This window comes from Leucoraja erinacea, chromosome 22 (genome assembly GCF_028641065.1).
Source record: "Leucoraja erinacea ecotype New England chromosome 22, Leri_hhj_1, whole genome shotgun sequence".
Taxonomy (NCBI): domain Eukaryota; kingdom Metazoa; phylum Chordata; class Chondrichthyes; order Rajiformes; family Rajidae; genus Leucoraja; species Leucoraja erinaceus.
The window spans coordinates 24,964,997-24,991,132 of record NC_073398.1 but is presented as its reverse complement, the minus strand read 5'-3'; the positions used below and the strand labels follow the sequence as shown (position 1 = coordinate 24,991,132).

Sequence of the window (26,136 nt, the reverse complement as noted above, 5' to 3'; positions counted from 1 at the left end):
CAGCTCAATGTGGGGAGAGGGGGAGAAACCCCCCCAGAGAATTAGTTAAAAAGGCAGTAAAGTTGCTTCCTGGTGTTGTTCTTTATTAAGCATCATTGGTGTTTGTACAGAGAGGTGTAACCTTGCAGCGGAGTGTTCACCGTGCGGAGAGGGTTGTGCTTACGGTGTTGCGGTCCTCTGCCCCGCCCCGTCCTGTGCAGGAGCGGGCTCGGCCCTCGGCATCAATGGCGACGGTCAGGCTGCCGCGTGTCGCCTTCCTCTGTGGCATCGCCGCCGCCTACCTGTGTGCATTCACCTCGCTGTACGTGCAGATCCCAGGTAACTGCAGCCAAGGGACGGGCTGACCGTGGAGGGACTCCGCTCGGGTAGTGGTGCCAGCAGTAACGGGCTGAAACAAATCTCATCGTGCAGGGAGACGTGTCGGTGGTATTGCATGCAGTTGGAGTGATAGGAGGGAGGGGAGAGGAGGGGGGGGGAGTTGTTCTAACCACGGGAGGGTCGAAATACGGTGTAAACTAATATTTAATGGGCTGCAGCGACAAGAGGGCAGTGCGGAGCCCTCCCGTGACTTTAGGGAAGTGTAAGGAACAAGTGCAAGGTCAGAAGAAGGGTCTCGACCCGAAACGTCACACATTCCTTCTCTCCAGAGATGCTGCCTTTGCCTGTCCCGCGGAGTTACTCCAGCATTTTGTGTCCATCGTTGGTGAAAACCAGTACCTGCAGTTCCTTCCTAAACATAAAACCTCTTTAAAACATAAAGCGGGTCAGGCAGCATCTGGGGAGGGAGATGGGCAGGCGGTTAAGCACCCATCAAACTAATGGTATAATGGGGGGGAAAGCTGAAAAATAGAGGTGGGGCTGGGGCAACAAGCGTCTAACAGTAAATGGGGAATTGCAAGATCTGGCATGCCATTGGGGAAGTGAAAGGTCAGGCGTGGACGAGGGATAAAGGAAACATTTTTGTAGAACTTTTGAGTAGGTTTGTGCAAGAGTTGGAGTGGCGGCAAGTTAACGAGAGAGGTCGATGTGACAGCCTGTTGGAACAAGAGCTGGCGTGAGAGTGGTTCATTATCAGAGGCTGCTGTGATACCAAGGTGGTGCGAGGGCTGGTGTAACTGCAGGAGAACCCCAAAGATGATATGACAACAAGGTCCTATCAGGACTCGTGTAATTTCAGAATAGTGTGACTGATTGTTGTGGCAATGGTTGAGGAGGAGGTTTGTGAGAATATGAGGGCTTGTTTATCCGAACCGAAAATTGGAAGGGCCTGGGGTGGCAGAGGGATTGTGGAAGGGAATAACATAATGGTGAGCCAATAAAGGGCATAATACAAGGAGTGTGAGGTTGCAAATTGCTAATGTGACAATATATATAGACCAATATGAGATCATGCAATTGACTTATGCAGCATGATAGTGCAAGTAGCTAGTGTGCACCAGCTTGATAGTACAAGCGACCATTGTGATATTGGAAGGATGCAATGACTGATATGATGGAAGGGTTGTGTGAGAGCTGGTCTACAGTGGAAACAGTGCTGTATACTGGTATGGCAACATGATCATGTAAGAACATATGACAGTAAGATACTACAAGGAGCAGGTCTAACAGTGAGACGTGCAGCATGAAGAGTATGGACTTGTGTGTCAGAAAGATAATGCAAGTACATCAGATAGTGCAAGTGGTTGGTGTGATAAATGGATGGTGCAAGGGCCTGTTGTGGAATTGGAGGAGACCTCTGAATCTGGGATATGCAAAGGGGTTGATGTGCTGGATAGTTTAAAATATGATAGGGGATAATGCAAGAATTGGCATGGATCAGTATGAGGAGGAAAAGTGTACATAGTAATGTGACAGTGGCAGAGTTTAATGGACTGGCCTGACAATGGGATAGTACAAAGGGTTAGGGCCACAAGAGGACTGTGCATTGTATGTGTGGAATTAAAATAATGCAGGGCACTTTAGAGATACATTGCAAAAACAGGCCCTTCGGCCCACTGTGTTCATACCAACCAGCGATCGCCCCATACATTAACCACACGCTAGGGACAATTTTACAATTTACCAAAGCCAATTAGGCTACAAACCGGAATGCCTGGAGAAAACCTACGCGGTCACAGGAAGAATGCACAAACTCCGTACAGACAGCACCCTTAGCCGTGATCCAGCCCAGGTATCTGGTGCAGTAAGGTAACAACTCTACCATTCTACTAGGAGCAGAATTAGACCATTCAGCCCATGTCTACGCCGCCATTCAATCATGGCTGATCTATTTTTCACTCTCAACCCCATTCTCCCCATATCCCATGATGCCCATACTAATTAAGAAGCTATCAATTTCCGCCTTAAAAATGTCCATTGACTGCCTCCATAGCCTCCTGTGGCAATGAATTCTGCAGATTTGCCCCCCTCTGACGAAATAAATTCCTCCATCTCGTTTCTTTTTAATCTGAAGCTATGATCTCTGGTCCGAGACTCTCCCTCTAGTGGAAATATCCTCTCCACGTCCATTTTATCCCAGCCTTTCACTATTCTGTAAGTTTCAATGAGGATCCCGCTCATTCTTCTAAACAGCAAGTAGAGGCCCAATGCTGTCAAATTGCACAACTGTAATTATATGATTAAATGCAAGTTGATGTGAATGTGGAATTGTGTAAGGAGTTTGTGCACATGGGATAGTGCTTTAACCTGCTTCAAATGTGAAAATCAGATACCAAAGTCCTCTGGTTTGTTATGTCACCTGGCATATAATGGCATGGTGTAATTGTGATGAATTTAGAAAACTGGATTGCCCACAACCAAAGTCTAAATCTGGCCAACATACTTGAGTAAAATCTGCGGAAGGCTTTGCAGAGGATGCAGAAGAGATTTACTATTGAATTTAGGTGACCGACAACTAAAATCTCTCCATCCACTCACATTCTATGACTTATCACACTGCTCCAGTGAAGCCCAATGTAAGCTTTTGAGGGACAGTATTTCATTTCCCAAGTTCACTGAAAACATGAAACTAAAGGGCCTGTTCCACATAGGGGATTTTTTTTAGGAGACTACAGGCGACTGGGCTGTCGCCGGGGTGTCGCCTGTGTGATCTCCTCAGTCGCCCAAAGAGTCGTAGCGTCTTTCTGGTCGCCACACAATTTTGAAATGTTCAAAACCTTTTGGTGACCGTTGTCTTGACGTCATTGGGGGTAGCATGATGTAGGTGCTGTCGCCAGGATGACGTAGGTAGTTGTCGGTGAATACGTCGGTGAATTCCATTAAAGTTATAGATAATTTAAATTTTAATGTTATTATAATATTTTTGTATGCACATGTGGCGTACAGGCGCCGGTTTTTCGCCGACCTGAAACGACTATGGCAGTCGCATAAAAAATCGCCTAAGTGGGACAGGTCCTTTAGTGAGAATGTGAGTAGCGACAAGGTTGCAAAGAGACAAACTATGGTGTGGGAGTAACATGGCAGATAGAGAATATGAGCTGGGGGGGGGGGGAAAGGAGAGGTCTTTTTAAATGGATAGAAATTTGGAATCACGCAAGACTGATTCCTGACAGGTTCATGAAAGAGCGAGCACTTGATTCTCCCAAGCATTGAAGGCCACGGGCCAAGAGCTGGAAGATGGGATTAGTTGGAGCTCACTGGTCAGCATGAACATGGTGGACAAAGGGCCTGCTTCCATGTTAAATGACTCCATGACTGTTACTATTCTCCCCCACCTGTTTCCCTCTTCCCCTACCCGTTTCGCGCCCCCCCCCTTTCTCATTCCACCATGCCCCTTTCTCTCCTTCCCCAGGCCCCTTCCCTTGCTCCCACCACCCCTTTCACTCTCTCTCCCCATTTCCTCCTTGTCTCTCTCTCTCTCTCCACACATTTTAATGCATCATTAAACTTGGGTAATTTGATTTTCCTCTTTCAACCAGGACTCTATGGGAGGGATGGAGTTCTTCCAGCTCGCAAGATGCTGAGATTCACTGGAAAGACGCTGCTGGATCAACTAAAGGACGCCCCAACATTGCTATGGTTGTGTCCTTCGCTCGGGCTGGACACTGAGCAGGGCATAGAGCTCATCTGCCTGCTGGGTATAGTCCTGTCATTCACCGTGATATTGGCAGAACCTCTCCGTGATAGCTTGGTCTTTGCCTGTCTCTGGTTCCTGTACCTGTCCGTGTATCAGGTTAGTGTGTGTACATGTGTGGCTGAGCACGTGTGTGTGTGTGTGGGGCACACCATCCCATGTGTTTGTGCCACGATCAGGAATGAAAAATCAGTAATGCCCTTTGTCGAGGTTACTGAATATTTGCTGAGGGTGTTGGTGTATTGTTATTGGTGTGTGGAATTTCAACCTTGGAACCAGTGGGAGCTCGTTCTAAATATACTAGCATGTAGGGGAATGAACTGGAAAATAGGCAACTGGGACCCTAGGTGTTAAGCCCAATTCACCTTTTTTTAGATTTGCCCAACTGGCAATAATGAAAAATACACTTGGAGACACGAGGCTGCAGATGCTGAAACAAATTACTGCCGGAACTCAGTCGGTCAAGCAGCATCTGTGAAAGGAAATAAACATTCAACGTTTGTGTTGAGGCCCTTCACCTGGAATGATAGAGTAGAGGGGAGATGGCCTGTATAAAGTGAGGGGGAATGGAGGAGATGGTGGCTGATGTAATAAGTGGAGGCACAGCATAGCTGTAGATTATGGAAACGAAAAAGAAAGAGGAGAGAATGGGACAGTTACTTGAAGATTAATTTGGCTTTATAGGAACTAATTGCAAGCACTCACAGTATAATGCAGTGTGCAATGAATTATGTGATCTGCCTTGTTCGGACATGAATCCCCATTCTTCTTTGAGTCCCAGATTCGGTGTGGGGGGGGGGGGGGGGGGGGGGGGGGGGGGGGGGGGGGGGGGGGGGGGGGGAGATCTCCCTGTAAGTGTTGGTCCCAGGATCCCTGTGCTGTCCCAGGTTCTTGTGCTCTTCCAGGGTTTGGTCAGGAATTGCATCCTGTTTCCAAGATTCATCTTTCTCCTATATCTTCTGTTTTCCACAAATACATTACCATATGGATAGTCCAGGTCCATCCCATTGTACCTGACAATTGGCAGCCACAGTATCGCCTTCATTTTCCACCACCAATTGTGCAGTGTTATTTATACTAAGCCAATCAAAACCAGATGGGCATGGAAATGTTTATTGAAGGATTTCATTCCCCATGTGAGTTTCATGAACAAGTCTCAACGTATACATTTCCCTGTACAGCTACCTTTTGCCTTTAATTATCTCATATCAACCTTAACAGTTCTGCCTGCACTCGAGGCCTTGTATGGCATTGGATATGTTTCAGAGCGGACCCATTATTACTTGCACCAGCACAACTGATGTAAATTGATTGTCATCAATCCCCTTGCTTACTTTTTCTCAACATTCACAGATATCTCACAGACTAGCCATCTATGCAAATGTCTGTTAAAGCAGTGCACGCTTTAACTGGTTTTGAAATGATGTCCTAGACCTTTGTTGACTTCAGTGTGACTGTTCTGCACGGTCAGGTGGATTCTCAGATGTTTTTGTTTCTTTCCTCAGGTTGGACAAGTTTTCCTGTATTTCCAATGGTGAGTCCAGCTCTCTTTTGCCCATGTCATCTATTATTACTCAGCCCTCCTATTGTATGAAGCTTTGTAGAGACAGTGTGTGAGGAAGCAATTGAAGGCCGTCTGTATTATGAAGCAGTGCGTGGGGTGTGTGCAGTCGAGCAGCGTGCAAAGGTTGCATGGTCAGGTGAAGCAATCAAACTGTGCAAAGGTTTAATGAAGGAATGTGCAAGGAAGGTGAAGTGAAACAGTGAGTCATAAGTAGTGTGCAAGTGGTGCAGTGTGAAGATGTGTGCAATGGGCTGAGTGTGAAAAGTCTGCAAGGAGTGAATCATGAGCAATGTGAGAAGGGGGTGAGTAAGTGACCATTGTTCCAAGGTGAGTAACAGTATCTGATGGACTCTGCAGGGACAGTTTGCTGCTGGAGACCGGATTCCTCGCCATTCTGGTGGCTCCACTATATCTGCAGAAATGGCGGGCTGCCCCTACGCGACAACATGATAACATCACCTTCTGGCTGGTGCGCTGGCTTTTCTTCAGGCTCATGTTTGCATCGGGTGTGGTGAAACTGACCAGTCGATGCCCAACCTGGTGGGGGCTGACGGGTGAGTAATCCGATGCATCCTATGCAATTTTCCATATTTAAGGCTGTATTATACCCCGTGTCCATTCAGCACATGTCCAATGAAGCATTCTTCCACCTTCAGTCATTACGTGGTCTTTGCTACAATACTCAGTGTCGGGAGCACAGTTTAATATCTGTATCCAGAGTAGCTATTCTTATGCTTGCGTCAGCAGAAGAACAACAGAAATTTAGGAAAAACACCAATGAATATCAGCCTGCAGGTGACACTCCTGCGTTCTGGATCCTTGTTCCTGATAAATGGTCATTGCAGTTTTCTGTAACATGAAGCTGCATGTGCATCAAGAAAGGTAGACAACATGCTCGAGTAACTCAGCAGGTCAGGCAGCATCTCTGGAGAGAAGGAATGGACGACCTTTTGGGTCGAGATCCCTACTGATGTCAGGAGAGGGAGATACATAGATAAGGAAGTATGTTGTGAAACCAGGACAAATGGAATGGAGATCAAGGAAAATGTAGAATAGATCATTGTTAGCTGGGAGAAGGTAACAACAAAGCAAACAGATAAAATGTCGAAGACAGTAAGACTGGTCGGAGAACAAAGAAGGGGGAGGGATGGAGAAGGAGGGAAAGCAAGGGTTACTTGAAGTTAGAAAAGTCAATGTTCATATCCCAGTGGTGCAAGCTGTCCAAGTAAAATATGAGGTGCTTGAATTTTATGTTTTTGTTTACTTTTTTTTGTATAAATTCTTCAAGTACAAATTTTATTGGATACTGATTTGTAAATTCTAAAAGGGTGAATTCCATAATCCAATAGTAATGCTGGGATTGTCTCTATTATATATCGAGATTGCTTATTGACAATGTACTCGGCATTAGGAACACATTCCCAAAGGTCCATAGCTATTGGTTTTAGCTGCACTTTGGTCCTATCATTGAAGTCTGAACTTTGTAGGGACCTGCATACAAGGTGCTACACCGACTGTCTGAAATAAGGCAATGGAAAGAGTTGCACAGTGCACGGAACTTCTTCTCGAGTTTAGATTCTGCCTGTACAAGGAAATTTGATTTTGTTTTAAATTTCAGGGCTTGCCTGCTGTTGGGCAATGGTCATATTCAGTCCTTTTATTGTTTGTTTGCAAAACAGACCACCCCCTTGCCTTCCATAGAATCAGTGTTCATAGTCATTCCTGCAAGGGATTGCAGGATTTCTCTACACAGTAAAGCCTCGTTATTATGGACCTCTGAGGGTATCGCCTCAGCGCAGAGGGAGAAGAGGAGGGAAGAGACTGCAGACCTAAGACTTTTGCCTCCATCATAGTGAGGAGATGCTGGGTGGACTCACTATGGTGGATGTTAATATGTGTTTATTGTTGTTTTTATTGTATTATATGTATGACTGCTGCAATTTCGTTCAGACTTCGGTCTGAATGACAATAAAGGCTATCTATCTATTTATAACGGAATTTGGTTATAGCTGACCGACCTTCATCTCCAGACTGGGCTGCCACCACCAACCTATACTTGCAATCACCAGCGACTCCGCCAATCTTCCCCTCTCCCCTGACCACAAGCAAGATGGGGCCGTCAAGTCACCCAGATTCCAGGCCCAGTTCCAGACGGAGAGTCTGTAGAAGGGTCTCGACTCAATGTCACCTATCCTTGTCCTTTAGAGATGCTGCCTGATCTGCTGAGTTACTCCAGCACTTTGAGTCCTTTTGTGTATTAACCAGCATCTGCAGTTCCTTGTTTCTACCACTTTTTCAATGATAATCCCTTACTTGGTTATAGTGGACAATGAGCAATAACAGACGCGATTCTCTTCTCTTCTCCCCCCCCCCCCCCCCCCCCTTGGTCTGTTATTACAAAGGTTTACTATATTATATAGATACGGACACGACTGGAAGATTATGATTTATCTCGTACCATAGATTGGAATTGGCTCGCTATGTTTTAATGTGTAATGGGCATAGGAGTGAAAGCTGATTCAGAGCTTGTAAAATCCACTCACAAGAGTGCTGGTTATTGTGAATTTGGTTCAGTGTCATGTGCAAACTTGTTTATCTGATCTCCTTGCAGCTCTAACCTATCATTATGAGACCCAGTGTATCCCCACTGCTGTTGCCTGGTTTGCACATCAGCTGCCATTCTGGTTTCACAAGTTCAGCGTGATTATCACTTATGTGCTGGAGATGGTGGTCCCTCTGCTCTTCTTTGCTCCGACCCGTCGCCTGAGGCTCTTTGCATTTTATGCTCAGGTAGGCTCAAGTTTACCAGCTACACTTGACAATTAGAGGGCAGGGAATATAAATTGAGTCAGCCTGTGGCAAACAGTGAATTGAATCCAAAGCCCTAATAATCACTGCTCCGTACAAGACAAGACCCGACTTTACTACTCAACATTCCTCCCATGGTGATGTTATGGAACTTGGGTCCCCACGCAACAAGGGTAGGGTAAAACCAGAAGCTCCAAGCCTGTGTTCTTGGAAAGCTGTGGGAAGCATGTCACTCACCTAGTCCTTGCCTAAGAAGGAAGTACAATTGTGGAGGGAGTGGGTTTGTTAGAATCCTATCCCAGGGGTGGCAATATTTGTTGTTCCGGACCCCCCTACAGTCAAGTATGCCAAAGTAATTATCTCTGTTTCTGCAGGTTCTGCTCCAGGTGTTAATTATTATCACTGGTAACTATAACTTTTTCAACATGCTCGCGATTATTCTGGGATTTTCGCTACTAGATGATGAACACATTAACAACTGGTTCGGGGGCAGCAAGACACAAAACCCTGAGAGTGAGTACCGTGCAAAAATGGAGGATTTTGACACTGGTCGATGGCTCATTGTGTCTAGCGATGTAACCACAGGCAGCCACCAGTGACTGTGCTAGGATGATATGACGTAGCCATGTCGGGGCCCTGTGAAATGCAGTTTAGCTGGGGTTGAGTACTCATGACAAGTGGTTGGAGTCAAGTGCATGTTAACAATGGTTTAGCCATGGTTGGGTGCACTGACCAAGGATTTAGCTAGTACCAGGCAGCTGTGCCTAGGAGTTTAACCAGGGTAGAATACCTGTGAAAAGCAATTTAGCTGGATAGAATGTGTGTGTTTGGATATATAACTGTTTGACCAGAATCCATGTCTGATGATTTAGACAGGGGTGAGCTTCTGTGGCAATTAAGTCAAGCTTGGTAACATGATCAGCGATTTAGCCAAGAATAGGTACATGTGATGCAGGGGTCAGGCTCTTCTAACTGGTGACTTGGCTTCTGTTGGGGTATATGTGGCCAGGGTCAGTAAACTGTAACAAGGTATTAAGTCAGGGTTTGATCCTTCAGTGATGTAACCAGACCTGGAGCAATCAAATTGAAGCATCCACAAGTGGTGCTTACGGTTATGGTGATTTACCCAGGGTTGTGTACCTGGAAGTAGTGACCTGGCTGATATCTGTGTTTTAACAAGGATCGGGTACGTGCAACTGAATGTGGAGCCCAAATGCGCTACTTGTCATCAGTGCTTTAAACCAAGCGTGGTAGCTGTGAGCAGCGATTTAACTAGTGTGAGAAACGCATGATTGTTGATTTAATCAGACTTGGGTATTTCTGGTTAGTGATTTGGCTGGGGTTGAATTTGTATGTAGGGCACAGTACTCACAAATGTGACAAAACTATGTAGATTTGGAGAGAAGGTAGAGGATTGTGTTCAGTTCTAGGCACCATGTTATAAGAAAGATATGGGGAGATCATATAGAAGTATACTAAATCACGAGGGGGATAGATTAGGTAGATGCAAAGTCTTTTGCCCAGAGTTGGGGAATCAAGGACCAGAGGACACAGGTTCAAGGCGAAGGGGAAAAGATTTAATAGGAATCCTGGATATATGATTTGACTGTACATTTGACTTGTGTTTGTTGTTATTTTCTACAGAGCCAGGATTTTTGCAAAGACTACAAGCTCTCGCTGTTACTCTTGTTGAGCTGGCAGTTTTTGGAGTACTTATTTATGGAACTGTTTATTACTTCGGGCTGAGAGTGGACTGGGAGAAATGGACAATTGAATCAAAAATAGGTATGAGAAGCATCCGCTTTGGAATCATTTCTTGCACAGGACTGTCACAGAATTAACCCATCTCAAGGCTACCCAGCAACTTAGTCATAGAGTGATAGTGTGGAAACAGGCCCTTTGGCCCAACTCTCCCACATCGGCCAACAATGTCCCAGCTACACCAATCCCACTTGCCTGCTCTTGATCCATATCCCTTCAAACCTGTCCTATCCAGGTACCTGTCTAACTGTTTAGTAAATGGGATAGTCGCAGCCTCAACTATCTCCTCTGGCAACTTGTTCCATACACCCACTACTCAGTGAATAGGTTACCCCTTGGATTCCTATTAAATCTTTTCCCCTTCGCCTTGAACCTGTGTCCTCTGGTCCTTGATTCCCCAACTCTGGGCAAAAGACTTTGCATCTACCCAATCTATTCCCCTCGTGATTTTGTATACTTCTATAAGATCTCCCCATATCTTTCTTATAACATGGTGCCTAGAACTGAACACAATCCTATAAATGCGGCCTCACCAACGTCTTGTACAACTGCTACATGACCTCACAACGTCTGTACACAATACTCTGACTGCCAAAAGCCTTTTTAACAACCTTATCTACCTGTGACTCAAACTTCAAGAAGCCATGCACCTGTACTCTTAGATCCCTCTGCTCTACAACACTACCCAGAGGCCTATCATTTACTGTGTAGGTCCTGCCCTTGTTCGACATCCCAAAATGCAACACCTCACACTTCTCTGTATTAAATTCCATCAACCATTCCTCCGCCCACCTGGCCAATCGATCCATATCCTGCTGCAATCGTCACAGGCATCCAGTCTGAGAAGCAACCTTCCACCATTATCCTCTGCTTCCTTCCATGGAGCCAATTTGTTATCCATTCAGCTATCTCTCCTTGGATCCCATGCGATCTAACCTTCCAGAGCAGCCTACCATGTGGAACCTTGTCGAACCTTGCTGAAGTCCATGTACACAACATCTACAGCTCTGCCCTCATCAACCTTTTAGGTCGCGCCTTAAAAAAAATCAGATTTGTGAGACATGACCTCCCACGTACAAAACTATGCTGACTATCCCTAATCAGCCCTTGCCCATCCAAATGATTGTATATCCTATCCCTCAGAATACTCTCCAGTAACTTACCAATGACGGATGTTAAGCTCACCAGCCTATAGTTCCCAGCATTTTCCCTGCAGCCCTTCTTGAAAAGAGGCACAACATTTGCCACCCTCTCGTCTTCCGGCACCTCTCCTGTATTTAAGAGCGACTCGTAAATTTCAACTAGAACTCCTGCAATTTCCTCTCTAGTTTCCCTCAATGTCCTTGGATATATCAGATCAGGCCCTGGAGATTTGTCAACCTTCAAACACGACAGTACCTTCAGTACTTCTTCAACAGTAACCCTGACTGCTCCTTTTTCCTACATACTACTGTCTCCTCGATAAATACAGAGGAGAAATACTCATTTCGGACCTTGCCCATCTCCTGTGGCTCCACCAGAGGTGACTGCTTTGATTCCTGGGAGGTCCCACTCTCTCTCTCTCGAGTTGCCTTTTTCCCCTTATGCATTTATAAAATATTTTAGGATTGTCCTTGATACTACCTGCCAGAGCTATCTCCTGGCCCCTTCTTGCCCTTCTGATTTCATTTTTAGTGTACTCTTTAGTTTCCGAAACTCCTCCAGGGATGCACTTGATCCCATCTGCCTATACCTGTCCCATGCATCCTTCTTGTTTTTGACTAATGTTTCAATTTTCCTCGTCGGTCAAGCTTCCTTGTGTTTGCTTGCTTTGCCTTTCTCTCTAACGGGGACTTGCACATCCTGAGCTTTCTTCAGTACACTTTTAAAAACATCCCACTTGGCCATGCTCCTTTCCCCTCTAACCTGCTCCAGTCAACTTGAGCGAGGCCTTCTCTCATACCCTCAAAGTTGTCTTTACCACAGTTGAGCATTTTAACAAGTGGACCCTTTCCATCCCTATCCATAACTATCTTAAACCTAATCGAACTGTGATCACTGGTCCCAAAAGGCTCCTCCACACAGTGGCGGACTGGGTAAAAAATATTGGTTGCCAGGAGACAAAGGGGGCCCACTTGCCATCGGGCAAGCTGACACCCTGGCCAGTCCGCCACCGTCCACATACACTTCATGAACTTGCCCTTCCCAATTTCCCATACAGGTCCAGCGTTGTCCTCTCACTTGTGATGGCCTCCACATACTGCTTAAGAAAACTATCCAGAACACTTTTGAAGAATTGCATCCCACCTGAACCCTTCACACTATGATTTTCCCAGTCTATATTGGGAAAGTTATAATCGCCTACTACAACAACCTTATTTGTCCTGAAGCTGCCTGCAATCTCCCGGCACATTGAGCTGCCAATCCTGCCCCTGACTATTAACCAGGTCTATCAGTCACACCTACAATGTCCCAGTCGATCGTCCCTATCTTGTTCCTCAGCTCCACCTGCATAGTGCCCTATCGGGCCCCTTGCATTAAAATACCTTGCAGTTTAAACCAACCCATCCTCCTTAACCAACAATGCTGCCTTTCACACTGCTTTATTCTGTCCACTAATCCCTGTCCCTCCTGAAGCTCCATGTACCCTGGAACATTGAGCCCCCCCCCCCCCCCCCTACCCACTCCTTTTTATTTTTTTTTTTTCCCTCATCCCTGTCTCTCCTGAAGCTCCTGTACCCTGGAACATTGAGCTGCCAATCCTGCCCCTACCTTAACCAGGTTTCAGTCATGGCTACAATGTCGCCCTAAGCTCACCTTCCTTGCCCGTCGGGCCCCTTGCATTAAAATACTTGCAGTTTAAACCAACCCTCCTCCTTCGCTCTCTGCCTTTCACCTGCCTATTCTGTCCACTAACCTTCCCCACACCACCCTCCATAACAAACTCTAACCCCTCACGTGCCTTTGTCCTGCACGAGATCCCACCCCCCTGGGATTCTAGTTTAAACCCTCCCGTGTAGCATTAGCAAACCTTCCTGCTAGGATGTTTGTCCCCTTACAGTTTAGGTGCAGGTCAACCCGCCCCAGAAAAGATCCAAATTATCCAAAAGTCTGAATCCCTGCACCAACTCCTCAGCCACACATTATTTTCCCCTATCTTCCCATTCTTACCTTCACTAGCAAGAGGTACTGGAAGCAATCCTGAGATTCACTACCCTGCAGCTTCTGCTTTTCAGTCTTCTACCCAGTTCCGTAAATTCTTGTTGCAGAACATCCTTCCTCTTCCGACCTATATCATTTGTGCCAACGTGCACAATGACCTCCGGCTACTCCCCCTCACTCTTGAGGATGCCTTGCAGCCGCTCCGAGACGTCCTGGACCCTGGCACCAGGGAGGCAACACACCTTCCTGGAGTCTCGCCTGCTGCCGCAGAATCTCCTATCCGCACCTCTGACGATGGAGTCTCCCACCACTATGGCTCTGCCTGACATCACTCTTCCCCGTTGAGCCTCGGCACCAGGGTTGGAATCACAGCCCTGGCTACCATTCAATATCACAGCCCTGGCTACCACTCAATCTTGTCGTGTCGTCTGCTCCCAAGAGGGTGTACCTGCTTTCAATAGGAACAGCCACTGGGGTCTCCTGCACTTCTTTCTTGCAGTCACCCACCTTCACTTTACTCGCTCTCGAGCCAAAGACTCACACTTTACTCACCAAGACACTTCACCTCAAGGCTGCTCTGCTACACTTGCACTTCTTTATCTGTTACCTAATCAACTACTTTTGGGCTAATTTGTAAATTACTCGAACCTGAGCCTTTGGCGTTCTTTTTAAATCTTCTTTCCCTCCGACTCGCCTACTTCCAGCCAATACTCTCTCTCACTGCTTCTGGCTGGTGCTTCTCTCCGACCTTCTACACACTTCTCTCGATTAAATTGCCTTTGTCTCATCTGGAATGATTCCTGGGATGAGGAGTTTTAGTTACATGGACAGACTGGACAAGCTGAGGGTGTTAAGAGGGAGTAGGTACAAAATGCTGGAGTAACTCAGCGGGTCAGGCAGCATCTCTAGAGAGAAGGAATGGGTGCCGTGTTGGGAGAGGGCTTGACAGAGATGGAGACAGTAAGACTGGTGGGAGAACTGGGAAGGGAGAGAGAAGGGCTATTTGAAGTTAGAGAAGTCAATGTTCATGCTGCTGGGGTGTAAGTTACCCAAGCGAAATATTATGTGCTGTTCTTCCAATTTGCGCTGTGCATCACTCTGACAATGGAGGAGGCCCAGGACAGATAGGTCAGATTGGGACTGGGAGTGGGAGTTGAAGTGCTGAGCCACCGGGAAACGTTCGCCGAGCCTGCGTTTGGTCTCGTGTTAAGAGGGGATCTGATAGAAGTATTTAATATCATGAAGGGATAAAACAGAATAGAATTGGAGAGAATATTTTCCCCATTAATAGAAGGATGAAGAAATAAAGGGTATAGATTGAAAGTGATTACCAAAATAATCAAAAGTTACTTGATAAAAAGTTACTTGATGCAACGAAAGATCATGACACTGTGAGTGTGATAAGTATGCAAAATAATTTGCATGTCAATAGGAGAAATTGGGACTAGTTGGATTGCACTTGCATGGATGGGCCAAATAGCTGGCTCCTGTACTCTTAATTTCTCTGATGTTTGTCAAATATGTGTCCCTCAGCTTGGTCCTGGAGTATAGTGTAATCCTGGCCTGGTCAAAGAGAATGTTTACGAAAGTGGGGATGGGTTAATCTGCCCAATCAAAGGCCAATGTGGGAACATTGCAGACAGTAATATTGGAACCAATGCAGAATGGTTTTCCCAGGCTGGAACTAGGGGTTCTCAGAGGTGAAAGATTGAGGGGATGTGACAAAGGTTCTCAAAATCATGAGCAGTTTTTATAAAGTAATTGAGGATTAACTATTTCCACTAGCATGTGTTGGCTATGAGAGAACTCTGATTTAAGATGATTGGCAAATGAACAAAGGTGACATGGGAAAACCTGTTTGGAGCACTGCTTGAAAAGGAACTGGGGCTAATTTAGTAACAATATTCTGAAGGCAATATAAGTATAGAAGTTGAGAGGTTATGTTGCAGTTGTATAAGATGTTGGTGAGGCGACATTTAGAGTTTTGTGTTCAGTTCTGGGCACCTTGTTAAAGGAAAGATATTGTCAAGCTTGAAAGGGTTCAGAAAAGATTTACGAGGATGTTGCCAAGACTAGAAAGTGTGAGCTATAGGGAAAGGTTGAGTAGGCTGGATCTCTATTCCTTGGAGCGCAGGAGGGTGAGGGGTGATCCGTGAGGTGTATTAGATCATGAGAGGAATAGATTGAGTAGATGCAAAGTCTCTTGCCCAGAGTAAGGGAGTCGAGGACATGGGCTCAAGGTGAAGAGGAAAAGATTTAATAGGAATCTGAGGGGTAACTTTTTCACACAAAGAGTGGTGGATGCATGGAACAAGCTGCCAGAGGTAGTTGAGGCTGGGACTATCCCAATGTTTAATAAACAGATGGGTACATGGATTGGACAGGTTTGGAGGGATATGGACCAAGCCCAGGCAGGTGGGACTAGTGTAGCTGGGACGTGTTGGCCGGTGTGTCAGGTTGGGCCGGAGGGCTTGTTTCTACACTGTATCACCCTATGACTAACTGGATAACAATTGAAGGGGAAAGCAGAAGACTGATTTAATTAGATGATTTTAAGTGTCACAGACAAAATGATTTCATTCCCCATTGTCTGATTCCACAAATAAACCTTCACCGTTTAATGCATCCAGTGACACTATCTAATCATTTTTTGCAAGGTATAGTGTCAGTTATGTAAAGCATTAAACTCAATAAACACTCCCATGGGGGGGTGGGTTAGTATAGGACAGAATTACATAAAGCTCCCTCTATGTGTTTTCATCAAGTGAAGCCAGGATAGCTACATCATTGGTTAGAACACTCGGCGGGAGAGTACATTTTTCTTTAATTCTAAATTAGTTTATCTTTCTATATCTTTTACAGGCTTTACTTTTCATGAGTTTGCACATTGGTTGAAGATTGTAACTCCAATAACTATCTGGATTGGGGTTATTTCTCTCAGCTGGGAGATACTCACATCACTGGTCAAGTAAGTGTCAGATTTTCTATACAAAATCCTTATAAACTCCACAACTTAATTGATCAATGTGGATGTTGCTGGCAAGATGAATATGTATTGTTCATCATTAGTTTCCTGTGAGATGGTGATGGTGCTGTCACTGATCCTTTGAAGTCCATGTGGTGATGGTATACCAACAGGCCTGTTGAATAGTGAGTTGTTGTAGCTTTAATGGGCAGGTGCTATAGATCTGCACGCTCCCGCCCCCATGAGTCTCGGGCAGATGGGGCTCTGCGAAGGAAGTCCATCAAGGGAAAACTCTGATTTAAAACCTCGACTGCCTTGTGGCCATATCCATTCATGGAAAAGGCTCCTGGAGTAAACCTCAAGAAAATCTGAGTTGGAGCCCCTAAGGCAGTTCGCCGTTGTCTACAACCTCGCTCTGGCTGCTCCTGCGACGGCGCTGGTGCCAAACCGTAATGGCCCTGCTGTTCTTTTGGATCGATCAGCGACATGGAGAGGGGGGGACGTGCTGCATGGGCAACAGCCTGTCCTCCATATGACATCGCCCAGGCTTGCATCCGACCACACATCACCTGCAAATCTAGAATGCATCCCAGGTCTTGCATCCTTTAACCACATCTCCGTGTATTGTTTATCTTGGATGAGATCTTCACGTTGGTAGTGATAGTACCTGTTGCCCATATGTTTTTGATTGGTAGATGTTCCAATATCTAGAATGGAAAGTTCACCCGTGAAGGTTGCCCCAACCCAGAGTATATTCGGTATTTCCCTTGCTTCTCCTATCCTTCTTGCTGCCCTTAATTCTCCAGATGGAATCAACATGTGGGGTATCCAGCCTCTTCCTTTCCTCACAGTTTACAGCATCCCTCAAAACCTGGTTTACTTGGTTCCCCCATTCCATTGATAACTGGGTCCCTTTGCATCGTAATATAACATTATTTTTCTCTCCTTTAGCTCCCTGACGACAAAAGGGTTTATTGCCAAGCTGTGGGCAACCTCTTCATGGGTCGTATTTGCCACTGTTGCTGCGGCTATGTTTTCTGTTAGTCTGGTGAGTAAGAGTTTGGATTTTCTGTTGGTCGCCTAACCCACAGTGCATCACAAGTCCTAACTGACCAATGGCTAACATAAAAATGTCATGGGCGCAGCTCTTCCTGGGCCGTGGCGCCTCTGGACAACAGTGAATGAAGAAAATTAAAAATCTGAAATAAAAATGGAAATTCAAGGAGCAAGGAGTTGGTAAATCCAGATTTAGAGTTTCAAAAGATTTGGTTAACTTGAAGCATGCTGACATGTTCAAAATAAGAACCAGCTCCAGAGATTTAGACAGAGAAAGAGGAGGTGCAGGAAAAGACTCCGATCCTTAATTAACAATGTGAATATGGAATGAATGAACCAACCAATGAAAGGGGATAAGTAATAATATTTAATGGGAAGTGGAGGAATAAATAATAGATTGATTTTTGGAACAATTGGCATTAAGGTCCTTCATAAAAGGGTTCGGAAAAGATTGATGAAGATGTTGCCAGGACTAGAGGGTGTGAGCTGCAGGGAGAGGTTGAGTAGGCTGGGTCTCTACTCCATGGAGCGCAGGGGGATGAGTGGATATCTTATAGAGGTATACAAAATCATAAGAGGAATAGATTGGGTAGATGCAGTCTTTTTTCTAGAGTAGATGAATAGAGGATCAGAGGACAGATTCAAGGTGAAGGGGAAAAGATTTGATAGGAATCTGAGGGGTAGCTGTTTCACACAAAGGATGGGGGGTGTATGGAACAAGCTGCCATAGGAGGTAGTTGAGACTGGGACTATCCCATGTTTTAACAAAACAGTTAGAACAGGTTTGGAGGGTTATGGACCAAGCGCAGGCAAGTGGGACTAGTGTAGCTGGGACATTGTTGGCTGGTGTAAGCGAGTTGGGCCGAAGGGCCTGTTTCCACACTGTATCACTGACTCTATCGATTACAATCTGACATGATTGAAGCTGCGGAATTTATACTAGAGGAGGCTACCGATCGGCCCGTGTGCTTTGCCAATGGTAGCCTTCCAACAGGAGCAGTCCACAAATCGTGCTGCTCACTGTAATATATCAACTGTTCACCTAGTCTTGCCATTCTCTCCTTCCACTGTCAATCCCTGGGATCACTTACTTGTGAGATCCAGTGCAGAGTGAGGTGTATGAAGTTGTTGTAATTGTGCGCTGTCACCGCACACCAGTGTGATGCGATTTTGCTGGGTGTGTGTCCTATGTTGATGGGGCGATTTGGTGAGTCACTGCACATCACATTTATTCCTGTTTTTTATTTGGTGTTGTGGTGACTGATAGGCATGACTCCAGCCTGTTGTATTCTAACATCATTCCTGTCACCCCAGGTACCATACTCCTATATTGACTATGAGACCAGCACCAGTCTTCCACCCGAGATTCTGCGCCTGTACAAAGCAGTCGACCGTTACGAGCTGGTCAATTCTTATGGTCTGTTCCGGAGGATGACAGGAGTGGGAGGTCGGCCAGAAGTTGTTGTGGAAGGAAGCTATGATGGCCAGCAATGGAAGGCAGGTTTCATTCAGAGCAATTGTGGAAGGTGATGGGAGCAGGGGTGGTGAATGAAACAGTGTTAGGAGGGCAAATCTGGATTTAGTGGCAGAACTAGTTTCAAGTCATGCAAAGGTCATGTTCCTTTGCCCCCGCACTCGTATCCCTATGAAGTCATCCTGCTATTGGGATACAGCTCTCAATCCTTAACCTGAAACATAGAAACCTAGAAATTAGGTGCAGGAGTAGGCCATTCGGCCCTTCGAGCCTGCACCGCCATTCAATATGATCATGGCTGATCATCCAACTCAGTATCCTGTACCTGCCTTCTCTCTGTACCCCCTGATCCCCTTAGCCACAAGGGCCACATCTAACTCCCTCTTAAATATAGCCAATGAACTCGCCTCAACTACCCTCTGTGGCAGAGAGTTCCAGAGATTCACCACTCTCTGTGTGAAAAAAGTTCTTCTCATCTCGGTTTTAAAGGATTTCCCCCTTATCCTTAAGCTGTGACCCCTTGTCCTGGACTTCCCTAACATCGGGAACAATCTTCCTGCATCTAGCCTGTCCAACCCCTTAAGAATTTTGTAAGTTTCTATAAGATCCCTCCCTCCAATCTTTGTAGTGTGAACAAGTACAGTCCACCTAATGCTTGCCTTGTGAGTTTGGTACAGTTCCCATACCTAAACTGTTGTGGTGCATGCCTTGAATAGGGTGAAACACCTTCAAGCTGTGAACCCTTCTCCCACATTTGTGTTTGATTGCATTTTTGTTTTTTTAGGAGATTGATTTTATGTACAAGCCAGGGAATCTTGGCATGTCCCCTCCTCTGGTAGCCCCACACCAGCCCCGGCTTGATTGGCAAATGTGGTTTGCTGCACTCGGAGACCACCGGCAGAGTCCTTGGTTCACCAGTTTCATCCATCGGCTACTCCAGGGAAAGACTGACGGTGAGTGCAGAGAACCTCGTACCCTGTTATACTTCAGCAGTTGCAGTGTCTCTTATTCGCACCACGTTGTTCACAGCATATAGAAAGAAGCAACTGCAGGTGCTGGTTTATAAAACACAAGACGCAAAGTGCCGGAATAACTCAGCCTGTCGGGCAACATCTCTGGTGAATTTCATCACAGTGAGGAGGTGCCTGGTGAACTCACTGTGGTGGATGTTAAATTTGTGTTTATTGTGTGTTTTTGTCATTTTTATTGTGTATGACTGCAAGGCAACAAAATTTTGTTCAGACTGAAAGGTTACTTTGTTATAAAGGCTACTTTGACTTTGACTTTGGTGAACACTGATAGGTAACATTTTGGGTCAGATCTCTTCTTCAGACTCTGAAGAACTTCAGTCTGAAGAACCCAAAACGTCACCTACCCGTGCTCTCCAGGGATGCTGCCTGATCCGCTGAGTTACTCTGGCACCTTTTCTGTTCACGGCATCTCTGACTGTTCATCTGCATCAGATTCAGGATCTCGCACTGCTACAGTGCACTCCTTGCTGTTCCTCTCATTACAGAGCATTGGATCCAAGATCTCTTCCTGTTGTACTGTGTTGGGTACAAGAGCTTTTATTTTCACTATGCTGGTTATAGCATCTCACTGCACTGGTCAAGATATCTCACTGTAATAGTGCATTAGTTTCAGGATCTCTCGCTCTCACACTGCAGCTTACGGGGTCTTCTACTGTTGTAGTTATGTCTACCTGTGTTTATTTTCAGTCATACGCCTTGTGCAAGTTAATGAGTCAAAATATGCCTTCATCGCCAAACCCCCTACTTATATCCGAGCCCAACTCTACAAGTACTGGTATACCAAGCAAGGTACTCACAGGTGAGTGGCTGAGAATGCAGTACACTGTCCCAAAGAATGAGAGCATAGTGCTGAGGGAAGATTGAATGTTTGGAGATGATGATTTGATATCTGAGTATGGTGTTCCATTGTGTGAACGAGAATGGAGGGGTACAGTAAAAGGATTTTGATAGATAAGTTCACAAGACATTACATGCAGCTCCTCGCCATAAAGAGTCTGTAAAGCATATGTGGAAATCTATATTTTATCATAAAATAATGAATTTAAAAGTGGTGATAATAAATGAGCCAATATCAAACCTTACTAAGATTAAACAGGAATATATGTTGCTGACAATACAAAGAAAAACCAGCTCTAGGGCTGAAGTAGATAATTTCATCCATGTGCAAATCGGGTTACAGGTAGATATCAGCAAACAGTTTAAAATCATGAAATAATGGCAAGGGTGGATTAACACATGTCATTGGCAATAATGAGACGACTATAGCAAGGAGATGTAGGTACCAAGGGGTTAACATTTGACATAGACATTTGCATATGTCAAGAGAGGTTTCTGCAGAAAGGAAATTATAAGACTGGATTTGCTCCTAGACTAGGGGTTGAGACTGGAATGTGGTTTACTTTCTCAACAGCAATAATGGAAGAACAGATTGATAGTGTTATTAAATGTCAATAACCAACTTGTGGATACCTGTTTTTTTGCCCGGACCTCAACTCCTTACCACTTCATAACCTAAATGCAGACATGGAGCAAAACAATTGAATTCCAGAGCCTTGACATCAATGTAGCATTTACTAAATGTGGCATTTCTGATAAAACTGAACCAAATGGGAAACACTCCACAGAAAATAGCTTCAGCAGTTGTTTGAGATCAATTAGCCTTGCTCAAGAACACACCGCAAGAGTTCCTTACAGCAGTGTCCTAGACCCAACCGTTTTAAGATACATTTATTGATAAGCTATCTATTCCATGATCAGAAACTGGGACATTCAGTAATGATTACACAATGTGTAATGCTTTATTTACTAAGAAGTTGTGAATGGTCAATGTCTACAGGCAGCACAACATTCAGACACGGGCTGATCAATTTCAAGTATCGTTCAGGTCACGTAAGTGGCAAGCAAAGCCCATTTCCAGTAAGAGTAACTAGTTACTCTTATCACCTGTTGCACCATTAACTTTCTGTGGGAAGAGCATGTAGACCAAAAACTGAACTGGCCAAGCCTCAAAAATAGTGTGATTACAAGAACCATCGGAGGAGATCCTGTAACGACTGCTTTGTTTCTTGACATCCCATGGCCTTGCCATCATCTGCAAGGGATATTCTGGGAACTTGATGGAATATCTTACAATTGTCAAGATGAGTGCCCCTTCAATAATTCTGAAGAAGCTCAACATTTTATCCTGACCACTGGTTGTGCAGGAGTATTTTAATGATTGATCGATGGTTGGCACAAGGTCAGTGCAAAAGAGCATCTTTCAATGCTGCATCATTCTACAACATCCAGCAGGACGTACTTGATCAACACCCTACCAAGAATCCTGATGTTCATTGATGCACATTTGGGTTACTTTGACCACACCTGCCAATTTCATGACTTGTACAGGTGCACAACCTTTTATCCGAAAGCCTTGGGACCAGACACTTTTCGTAATTCAGAATTTTTCGGCTTTCGGAATGGAAGATTTTTAGCGTAGATTTTAACGGCTGGCTCAGTGGTAGAGTGCTCGGCTCATATCCGCAAGGTCACGAGTTTGCGCCTCGATCCCGGCAGTTACTCGATCGCGAGTTTGAGTCTTCAATGTAGTTTTTTCTTGCAGAATAGGAGAGAATAGGGAGGGTTAGGCTTGGATCATTCTCTGCGAGATAATCTTAGTGCGGGAGACAAGTGTAGGAGAGGTGTACTGACTGTGTGGGCAGAACTTTGGAAGTGATTGCCCACCATTCTCAAAAGCCGCTGTGTCTCCCTGTCCCTCCAACTCCAGAGGAATCCACTGCCCGATGCGCCGCTACGGCGACAAGTGGCAGTTTACCCACAGCCCGAGCTGCGCCCCCTCATCCGCAACCCGAGTTGGAGCGGGGCTGGGCTAGAGTTGTTGCTGGCTGTGAGTCTCTGGGATCTCCGTGCTTGCAGTGGGCCTGGGGGTCGGTGTCCCGATGAGGGGGCGCAGCTCGGGCTGGGGGCGAACTGCCACTTGTCGCTGTAGCGGCCCATCGGGGAGCGGCTTCTGGTGGTCCTGAAGTCTCTCAGCTCCTGTCCAGGGGGGTGGCCGGAGACGTCAGGACCAACACGAACCCGCTCCCCGATGCGCCGCTACAGCGACAAGTGGCAGTTCGCCCACAGCCCGAGCTGCGCCCCCTCATCCGCAACCCGGGTTCCTCTGGAGTTGGAGCGGGGCTGGGCTAAAGTTGCTGCTGGCTGTGAGTCTCTGGGATCTCCGTGCTTGCAGTCGGTGTCCCGTTGGTCCTGAAGTCTCCGGTCACCCCTCTGGACTGGAGCTGAGACTGGGAACTGTACCGCCCTTGCCCCCTCCCTCTGCAACTGCAAACAACCCCACAGTTCCCAGTCTCAGCTCCTGTACAGGGAGGTGGCCGGAGACGTCACAGCCCGAGCTGCACCCCCTCATCCGCAACCCCAAGATCAAGACGCACCTTGCACACCATCAGCTTCGGTCCCTACGGGGAGCGTGTTCCTCTGGAATTGGAACGGGGCTGGGCTGCTGCTGGCTGTGGGTCTCTGGGATCTCAGTGCTTGCAGTGGGCCTGGGGGCCGGTGTCCCGTTGGTCCTGACGTCTCTGGTGATTGGCACTAGCTCCGACGTGAAGACAGTGTAAAACCCCCGCGCTGGTGCAATGGGCGGGGAGCTGGAGAGGGGAGGGAAGGAGTCACACACATGGCCTGGAAGCAGAGGGGTGTAGGTGGGGTGAAACTTAAGGGAGCAACAATTTGCTGCTGCCTGCCCGCTGAGTTAAAATGTTCTCATGCAAGACTCACGATACACTGTGTATCGTGAGTCTACCGTGGGAACTTTTTAACTCAGCGGGCAGGCAGCAGCAGATTGTCAATTATTAACCCTCCCGCGCAATATACCCTCACCTTCTCTTTTATGAATGGGGATTTAGTTCCCCTTTCCTCGAGGACCGACCGGAGGTTCCGCTGTCACCTCTGCGGGCCGCCCTCGGTGAACGTTTTCAAGGACCTTTCTTCAAGGACTGAAAAAATGTCGCTATTCGGAGGTTTTCGTTATTTGGAACTTCGGATAAAAGGTTGTGCACTTGTACCACCAGGAGAATCAAGGGCAGCAAGTACTTGAACACCACTACCTACAGATATCAGTCCAAGTTGCACAACATCCTGACATATTGCCATTCCTTCATCAGAACAGGGTCCAAAATCGATAACTCTTCCCCCCCTCCAAATGCATCACTGGGATACTTCAGCACAGGGATGCAGATCTTCAATATTTTCTCAAGTGTATTTTGCAATAAGTCTTGTCTCCTGCAAATGGATTTATTTTTTTTAAATGGAAATTGATTGGCTGGATGGATCAAGGGAGGTCTAAGTAGTAGGGGCTAGTTATGTGATGTAATTTTTGACAATGTCCTCTTCCACCCCTTCCTGCTTTTTACCATCCCATCCTATGCCTTCCATCCCCTACTCCTCTCTATCCATCCCACACCCTTTTGCACATTGCAGCTCACTCAATGACTGGTGGACTCGACAACATGTGGGAGAATTTTTCCCCTCGGTCACTTTAGGAGACCCCAACTTGGAATCACTGCTGCATGAATATGGCTTCAAGGTGAGAACCACATTGTGGGCTGTGGCTAACCCACACTCTTCCACCAAATAATTCCAGATGGGTATGACATGGATTTAATATATAGCAAAGCTCCCTTTACATTGTCCCATTAGACATGCCCAAAGGACAAAATGCTTTGCATGTATATTGAACCCACTGTACCTTCAATGTACAGTATTCAATATTCAATGTACATTGAATAGTGTTCTTTTCCTACTATCCCTACCCCATGCCATACCTATCCAACACCTCTTCTTCAATACTAACTGTTACTTGTTTTTCAGGACAAAGCATCTCCAAAACGGATAGTAAAGGATCTCTTGCCATCCATCCTGCAAATGACTCGTAAACAAGTGGAGCCCTACTCTGGGGAGGTGATGATTTGGGGCCTGTTCACTGCTGTGGCGCTCGTCTCCTTGCTCAAAACCCTGGCAAACCGCAAAGCCAAGGGTAGTCGATTGAAACCAACTGTGGGGAAAGCAGTTGGGAAAGACACAAGTGCTGGTGAGAAGACTAATGTTGACGGGAGGAGGAAGGAAATACGACAGACAGAGAGCAAAATGCGACCTCCCAGTGATGAACACTTGCCGGGAAGCATTCGCAAAAGAAAATAATTCCCACAATCTTTGCTGATTTATATTTTTTTTTTTTCTGCATTTCTCTACTTTCTCCAGCTCTACATTTGCAAATGAGGGAGATCCTCTTGCCAAACTGCATCTCTTGCCATGTGATAGATGTCACATTTGGCCTGAGGAGCCATTAATCTGGGGCTACACCTGGAGGCAAAAGCAGATTGGTTATTTAAAAAAATCTTCATTAAATCTCTGAGCCTTCAATGCTCCCTGGGGGATGTTGTCAATATCTTGAAACTCTCCTAAATGCTATGTTTTCCCTCCCTGCAATCATTCTCGTGAATCTACTTTCTACATCCTGGCTTTAATGGAGATCGATAATGGCTTATGGTCTCCAATTGTGGACTAATCAATGCTTTATGTGACTATATTATCTCTTCATCACCATTCATGTTTTTGTGATGTTTTTAATGGACAGACTTAGCCTATTGACAGCGGATGTCACTAATGCTACCGCAGATTCTTCTGGCTATAATTGTTTTGGGATTTAAATAATGATGATTTGGTTAACCCGAGATGATTTAGTAATTATGTAAGCGGGCTAATTGACAATGTCTTAACACTATCTACAGTAATCAGTGGTTACAAACAATCGTTTCACTAAGTAACATCGCGTTGACTACCAGGTTCTATTTTACAATGTTTTGCATGCGATTCCCTGGCAGCCCCTTTTTAAACGGTGTGAATTGGTGAGTCAAACCTTTTGTCCAGTGTCCATTGCTCCTAATTCAGATCCAGATGGGCAGTGAATGGTGCTTTTTTTTTTTTTTTTTTTTTTGCCATAAAGTGTCTAACATATCAGGAAATCCATTCCACCCCCCTCATGTCCCAGTAGCAGATTCAGGCTCCAATCTGATTAGACTGCAAGTTCAGTCCTCATTCCAATCGTGCTTCATGGTACTTATGGTCACTGAGTCAATCTGGTGCAGTTTTCAATGTTGTTTCTCGGTGAGAGGCTATGCTCCAAATCTATACTTAATATGTAAACTGTTTGAGGAATTCTTAAACTTTTCACTGCAATAAACACTTGCTGTAAATATTCCAGAA

At 45.8% G+C, this 26,136-nt stretch overlaps 1 protein-coding gene across 2 annotated transcripts; it reads left to right on the top strand.

Annotated features, from left to right (window-relative positions):
• Positions 1-62: 62 nt before the first annotated feature.
• On the top strand, positions 63-26,136 carry lmf2a (lipase maturation factor 2a). Of its 2 annotated transcripts, none has more exons than XM_055653213.1 (14): positions 63-318; positions 3,918-4,171; positions 5,578-5,606; positions 5,994-6,190; positions 8,248-8,426; positions 8,819-8,957; positions 10,089-10,229; positions 16,209-16,314; positions 17,263-17,359; positions 18,682-18,864; positions 19,626-19,794; positions 20,560-20,671; positions 24,352-24,457; positions 24,742-26,136. In XM_055653213.1, the coding sequence occupies exons 1-14, from the start codon at positions 225-227 to the stop codon at positions 25,069-25,071; spliced, it is 2,136 nt and encodes a 711-aa protein (XP_055509188.1). In that variant the 5' UTR covers positions 63-224; the 3' UTR covers positions 25,072-26,136. The 2 variants fall into 2 exon arrangements, with proteins under 2 accessions (XP_055509188.1, XP_055509189.1); XM_055653214.1 differs by having other exon boundaries at positions 71-301.